Source organism: Myotis davidii, unplaced genomic scaffold, assembly GCF_000327345.1.
Source record: "Myotis davidii unplaced genomic scaffold, ASM32734v1 scaffold97, whole genome shotgun sequence".
Taxonomy (NCBI): Eukaryota; Metazoa; Chordata; class Mammalia; order Chiroptera; family Vespertilionidae; genus Myotis; species Myotis davidii.
Genome location: NW_006289392.1, coordinates 827,814 through 835,455, shown reverse-complemented (window position 1 = coordinate 835,455; position 7,642 = coordinate 827,814). Strand labels below are relative to the sequence as shown.

The window sequence follows — 7,642 nt, the reverse complement described above, 5'->3', positions numbered from 1 at the left end:
CTTTCAGTTGAGGGTAATCCCCTATAGAGACCTTTCAGAGTACTTGTAACATAGTTTGAGACCTGACCCTGGTCTAGATCTAGGTAAATATAAATGTAAGGAGTGATTGTTGACAACTTTTCTCTTTTTATGTTGTAATTTTTCAAGTGAGAGGTTGTAAGAGTACACATTGCTGTGTTTTCTACAGGAAAAGAGAAATATCATGTTTATGCAAGAGCTTCAGTATTTGTTTGCTCTGATGATGGGATCAAATCGCAAATTTGTAGACCCTTCGGCAGCCCTCGATCTCTTAAAGGGAGCATTCCGATCACCGGAGGAACAGCAGGTACAAGGTTTTCCCTCAGACTCTGTGGAGTTTGAAATCATGCCTAACATTACAGTCATGTTTATTTTAACCGTGTAATAAACTGTGAACATGAGTAAGCAGGCCTGTGGGTGCCTACCTTTGTCCTTTATACTGCCTAAGGAACAGGTGGTAAAAAGAGGGTGTGTTGTCTGGGAGGCTGGCAGTTCTAAAAGGAAGAAGTAGTAGTAGAAATAACAATTGTAAAGAGGCTGTTGAAGTAGGAGGAGACTGGAAAATAGCTCAGTGAGTGCTAGCAAAGAGTCACTGAGAAAAACAAAGTCCTTTGTCTATATGTTTGCTGGGGTGCAGACCATTTAACCCTGAGTTCAGCAACTCTGAGCAATCTTCTGGATATTAGTAACTTCTTTTCCCACCTCCTATTGGGAAACAAAGCTCTCATTATTAGTGTAGCTTCTTCCTCATAAAAGTAATTTTTTTTCTCTAAAAGTCCTACAGTTCTGCAAAATCTCGAAACATTTTACAAAAGTTTTCTTTCTCCATTCAGATCTCATAAATTCTAAAGCACTACAATGTGTTCTTTGGACCTTTTTAAAAAGCCCTAACTGGAAGATTTAGTTTATTTGTTACAAAAAGAGGTAGCTGGAAGTGGCAGCGTTCCATTTTCCTCCTAGCCACAACTTAGAGGCTGCCTAATGTGCCTTCTGTTGCACCTTTGGTAGCTGGTCCCAGTGTTCCATGTACCTTCTTGAGAGGTGGCCTTAAAATAGAAATCTTTGCATGGTAATAGAATCGTAGTGATTGGTGGGATAAAGTAAATGTTTGTTTTCCTAAGTATAGTGTGGGGTCTAACTCCTATGCAATTTGTTACCTTTCTTATAGCAAGATGTGAGTGAATTCACACACAAGCTTCTGGATTGGCTGGAGGATGCATTCCAGCTCGCTGTTAATGCTAAGTGAGTGTCGAGGATCCGTTTGTACATCTTTCCTGCTCACAGTGGTCCAGTGAGAATTATGATAAGGGGGAACAATACTCATCTTAAGTAAAAATTTCTGGTTTTGCCCAACTGGTGTGGCTCAGTGGTTGAATGTTGACCTATGAACCACGAGGTCATGGTTTGATTCCTGGTCAGGGCATAGGCCCAGATTGCAGGCTCAGTCCCCACTAGGGGACATGTGGGAGGCAGTCGATCAATGATTCTATCTCATCATTGATGTTTCTATCTCCCTCTCCCTTCCTCTCCGAAATCAATAGGAAAAAAAAGAAAGAAAGAAAAGAAAAGAAAAGAAATTCTGATTTTTACCAAACTCCATGGGGTAGCCACTCATATTTGTCATTGTGTATCCCCATTACCTTTGGTTTTTCTCTTTGAGGATATAGATAATCATATTAACGCACAATTTTTTTTACTAAACGGGCCATAATTATTAACTTTGTTACAGCCATAGCCTGTGCTATAAAATGTGTTAAAAGGTTAAATCGTAGATGTGAACATGGTGGAATAATATAGATCATTAAATTTGATCTAAGACAACTGGTGTAATCTGTGTAGACTGTTAGAGAACAGCTTTTAGTCATGTCAGTCATTGGCAGAAGTGAAATTCAGGGCAAAAATACAAGTATCCCTCACCCAATATAGATGCTGAGGAATTTGCTTTCTAAATTGTCATAACTTTGGGTAGAAGAAATGTATATCATTAAACAGCTTTGCAAATGGAAATGTACATAATTAACAATTTAAGGTAGGCTTGTAGATATAAACTACAGTTGACCTTAGAACAATATGGGGTTTGCACTGTGCATATCCATATATACATGAATTTTTTTTCCCAATGAATATGCTAGAAAACATTTTTGGAGATTTGCGACAATTTGAAAAAGCTTTAGATGAACCATATAGCCTAGATATATTAAAAAAATTAAGAAAAAGGTATGTCATGAATGTGGAAAATAGTTTATTATTTTCTTTTATAATTTTCTTAACATTTTCTTTTATTTTATTATGAAAATACAGTAAGTAATACATAACATACAAAATGTGTGTTAATTAACTGTTTATGTTACTGGTAAAGCTTAAGGTCAACAGTAGGTTATAAGTAGTTAAGTTTTGGGAGTCAAAGTTATACATGGATTTTCAACTTAGCCCCTAACGTCCTCATTGTTCAAGGGTCAACTGTGTTTTCATTCCTTGACTGTCATGCCACTGGGAAAACTTTTTCTGTTTATTTGCGGAACTGCGCAAGAAGGTTCATTCTTACCTATATACTACTTTTATACCCTGTATACCTTGGAGAGCTATATCTATATCTCTTATGTATGTATTGAATGTGTACAGATACATGTATTAGGCTTTCAGCCAGGGATCAGGCCTTATTGCCCTTGTGCTTTCAGATTTTAGCATGTACTTGTCCAGTGAATGTGTGGACTGAAATAATCTATTACTTATTTTAGACCATACCTGTCTCTTTGTTTAAATGAAAAGGTAGTGTTTTTGCTTTTGAATGATGGTTGGGTTTAGTGTAGTGCTTATCTGATCCAAATGATACCAAGTTGTCTCCTTTTTTTAAAAGCAGCAATCCCAAGAACAAATCTGAAAATCCAATGGTGCAGCTATTCTACGGTACTTTCCTCACTGAAGGGGTTCGTGAAGGTAAATTCTCTGCTGTAACTGTTAATGCTAGTCCTGTGACCAAATCTATATTACTTTGACAATTTGGGGAGGCAGTGTAGTGAAAAGGCTTGGGAATCAGACAAATGCAGGTCTGAGTGTTGGTTCTGCCTCTTAGAAGCTGTATAACTGTGAACAAATTATGAGGTCCTGGATCCTCAGTGTCTTCATCTATAAGATGGGCCCAGTCAGGTACTCTGTTGGTTAGAATGTCATCTCCATACACCAAGGTTGTGAGTTTGACCCCTGGTCAGGGCATATACAAGACTCAACTAATGAGTGCATAAATAAGCGGAACAACAAATTGATCGATCTCTCTCTCTCTCTCCATCTCTCTCTCGTCAGTCAATAAAAAATTTAAAAAGATGGGCCTGATCATTATCTCAGAGATGTTATATTAAATTGTGTAATATTTGTACCACCCAAATCTAGTATTAATTTTAGATACACAGTGATGCTACTCAATTTTCTGTTCTTTCAAATGTAATATCTAATCTCAAAAGATTTTATTGTGTTAGACTGCCAGAATTGTTTGTCTACTATAGAAGCCTCTTGTTGGCTACATGAGGTTTTTTCTTTTTTTCAACTATAGAGAATTTTGAACACATAGAAATAGACCAATATAAAAACCTCCATAAACTCAGCAACCATTAGCCTATGGCCAATCATTCTCCATGTAACCCCTGTCTACTCTTATCCCTCTGACATTTTTCTTAAAACAATCCAATATCACTTTCACACCAAAAAATAGCATTTCTTATATCAAATATCTAGTCAGCGTTCAAATTGTTAACTTGTATAGTTATAAATGGAGCTAGAGTGTTTATTTTTATTAGTACAGTTTCTCTTAATTAGGATCCGAATGTGGTGCGTTTATGATTCATTGATATGTGTTTTAAGCCTCTTTTCAAAATCTGTAGATTCTTCTTTTTCAATCTGTTTTCCTTGAAATGTTTTGTTTGGTTTTTAAGAAAGCGGGCTGTTTGTTCTCTAGTATTTGTATTTCCCACACTCTGAAATTTTGCTGCTTGCATATCCATGATATAAATTAGTAATTGGATCTAGACTTTGACTGGATTCAGGTAAGGTTTTTTCCCCTCCCAAAATATATTTTTGTTTATTTCAGAGAGAAAGGGAGAGGGAGAGGGATAGAAACATCAGTGATGAAAGAGAATCATTGGTCGGCTGCCTCATGCACTTCCCTTACTAGGGATCGAGCCCGCAACCTGGGCATGGGCCCTGACTGGGAATGGAACCGTGACTTCCTGGTTCATAGGTCGACGTTCAGCCACTGAGCCACACCAGCTGGGCTGGGTAAGGCTTTTTTAGGCAAGACAGATTCATAGCTCGTGGGATAGTCTTGGTCAGGAGGCATTTACTGTCTGCTTGCGTTTCTTTTTGCAGTGTTAGCAGTTGCCCGTGGTCTGGGCCTGGATCCACTGGTTCATTAGCAGTTGCCACACAAGCTTAAATGCACTACAGATCAGTTGTCAGGATGTTGCTGAATTAAGAAGACATTGTCTCTGGTACCAGAAAAAAGGGCTTTAGATTATGCTATGCTAGTGATGTCTTTTAAAAGTCAATCTGTTTCTTTGTCTAGGAAAGCCCTTTTGTAACAATGAGACCTTCGGCCAGTATCCCCTTCAGGTAAATGGCTATCACAACTTAGACGAATGTTTGGAAGGGGCCATGGTGGAGGGTGACATTGAGCTGCTTCCTTCCGACCATTCAGTGAAGTACGGACAAGAGGTGAGTTGGGTGTTTTATTTGGTGCACCAACCACAAAGCCAGTTAAATAGGACTGAGCTTTTTGGCCAGTCGTTTTCCCATCACATAGCTTTACATGTAACAAAACTTAAACTTGTCTGAGATCTCTCATGGGTTGATATGAGTTGGTGAGTCTTACTATTGGATAAATAAATTCTTTACTGAAAGTATGAATTTGGAGTCTGAGTTACTCATATAAGGTTGTATGCTGCTGCTGATATTTCAAGTGTGATCAAGTTTCTCTCTTTCTGTTGAAGCCTACCTGTACCTGAGTAGGGAGAGCGCACTGCCTCCATATTTTCGGAGGGTAAAAGTACAGTGATTAACTCCTATGGTATGCCATTTAGAATATTTTCCCTATTATAGTATTTACTGTTTTCCATTGTAACTTCTGCCTTTACTTTAATTTTTTTAAATTTTGCATTTATTTATTTTTGTGGGTTGGAAAGAAATGGGGACATTAAAGGGAGAACAAGGGTAATTAATATCTCTAGACTTCAGCTGGGTTAAGAATTAATAAGTTAGTAGCATTATTGTCAGTACCACATAGCTTGGATTATTCCCTTCTCATCATCCATTTTGAGACAAAATTATGGCTTATATGATGAGTCCAGCTCAATAATTACTATAGGAGGAAGGAAAGCTTTCTTGAGTTAAAATAGGGAGCATAGCATGAGCCTTGTCAAAGTGCATTAGCGGTAGGGCAGGGCTAGGATCTGGAGAGAGGAACTGCTTCCCTAGCTTTTCAAGGAAGTTACCAATTCATGATTGAGGAGCTGCATGGAGCTGATGGTGTGCTTTCAAAAGAGAGGGGGTGCTCACCAGTTACTTAGCCCTCTGGAGACCTTTATTCCAGGATGGGAACACTATACACACACACACACACACACACACACACACACACACACATACATACATACACACACATATATATATGAAAATCATTATGCTTGTTTAGATTTAGCCCTCAGGTAGTCAGACAGGCTATCTGGATTCACCTCGGCCCGACGAGGGCATGTGAAGGGAACCGCTGTTCGTACCTTTGGTAAAGGGAATATTTTAAAGCTGTCGTGCAGACCTCTGGCCTACAGGTGAATTGAACAGAAAGGCCTTTACTGTTCTAGCTTTTCCTCATCTATGGTCAGTGACAGTTGAGATTGTTTTTAAAAGTCAGGGCTTTCTTTTCTTGAAACTCAAGGTAACATTATAGGTTCATATGTTAGGAGAAGTCTGTAAATTGTTGGAATTGAGAGATTTTCTCAGGAACTTGAGAACTCATTATCATAAGGCTACTTCAAGTTTCTTTTCTAGACAGAAAGGGGATTCAAGTTATGGTTAATAGACTGTAAATAAATAGTGCATTATATATGCACACATATTGGTCTTTTTAGCTGATTCATGGAGACAGTTGTCCCCTTATATGCTGCTTAGATTATAATTTCTAATTCTTTGGTTAAGCTGCCATTTTCTTTAGGTTTTGAATCTATTTTGAGTACTGATGACTTAATGAATAAATTGCATAGGTGCTTGTGCATTCACATATTTAAGGGTGGTTATTTCTGAGATAATAGTTGAGCTGGAGTATTGAGGAACGTTTAACCATATTTTCAATGAGGGCATGATTCTAAGTGGTCATTTCCTTTAGGATTTGAGATTAAACACGAGTGTAGAATGAGTTTGATTTGTATATAAATTCTATACCAAAAATACAGATTTATGAGGGATATTTTAAATCTAGCTATTGCCATTTCCTGAAAATAACTTGCTTCTCTCACATTTCTACTCCTGATATAGTGTTGGTTTACAAAACTACCTCCAGTGTTAACCTTTGAACTCTCAAGATTTGAGTTCAATCAGTCCCTTGGTCAGCCAGAGAAAATTCACAATAAGCTGGAGTTTCCTCAGATTATTTATATGGACAGGTGAGTTCTGTGATTGATTGTCTTAAGATACATCGCAGCAGAAGTGAGCCCATACTAGTATATTGTGCACATGAATCACCTGCAGGCTTGGATTTAGTGATCTAGGTTGGGAACCAAGAGTTTGTACTTCCAAGAAGTTCTCAAGCTATGCTAATGGTGCTTCTGGTCTCTGGTTTATGATCATGATTTTGGGATTCTCTTTGCATGTGTCAGTGATTTGTTCCCTAAATATTACTGAGTAGTATTTCATTCATTGTAAGGATGTACCACTGTATTTTTTCTATTCAGCAATTGATGGGCATTTCAGATGGATCCATTTTTAGGATATTATGAATAAAGTTGCTGTGAACATTTACTTAAAAGTCTTGGTGTGGGTTTTAGTGCTTTTGTATAAAAATATTCAGGAGTGAGATTGCTGGGTTGTATGAAAAGTATATGTTTAACTTTATAAGAAAATTTTCAACTATTTTTTTAAAATTTTATTTTTTAAAGTTTTATAAATAGTAGTTCATATGTCTCCTTTTTTCCCCATTGACCTACCCCTGGCACATGCCCTCACACTTTCACTGACTGGCTTATTTTGCTTAGCATAATGCTCTCCAGTTCCATCCATGCTGTTGCAAATGGTAAGAATTCCTTCTTTTTTACACCAGCGTAGTATTCCATTGTGTAGATGTACTACAGTTTTTTGGGTTTTTTTTTTTGCTTGAGGCTATTTTTTAGCCCAAATTTTATTATTATGAATTCTAGCTCAAAGCCCTTTCTCTATAACAAATTTATTCCATTGTGTAGATGTACTACAGTTTTCTAATCCACTCATCTGCTGATGGGCATTTAGGCTGTTTCCAAATCTTAGCTATTGTAAATTGTGCTGCTATGAACATAGGGGTGCAAAAATCCTTTCTAATTGGTGTTTCTGGTTTCTTAGGATATATTCCTAGAAGTGGGATTACTGGGTCAAATGGGAGTTCCATTTTTAA

General features: G+C 37.5%; 1 protein-coding gene across 7 annotated transcripts in view; it reads left to right on the top strand.

Annotated features, from left to right (window-relative positions):
- Positions 1 to 7,642, top strand: part of USP28 (ubiquitin specific peptidase 28) — a 56,028-nt gene that overhangs the window by 17,309 nt on the left and 31,077 nt on the right. For 4 of the 7 annotated variants that reach the window (XM_015562478.1, XM_006761532.2, XM_006761534.2 and 1 more), the window contains exons 7-11: positions 188 to 325; positions 1,187 to 1,260; positions 2,876 to 2,955; positions 4,574 to 4,722; positions 6,535 to 6,662. In XM_015562478.1, coding sequence (XP_015417964.1) covers positions 188 to 325; positions 1,187 to 1,260; positions 2,876 to 2,955; positions 4,574 to 4,722; positions 6,535 to 6,662 — 569 coding nt within the window. The remainder of the gene's footprint in view (positions 1 to 187; positions 326 to 1,186; positions 1,261 to 2,875; positions 2,956 to 4,573; positions 4,723 to 6,534; positions 6,663 to 7,642) is intronic. The other 3 variants (XM_006761533.2, XM_006761535.2, XM_006761537.2) reach the window with 1 other exon arrangement.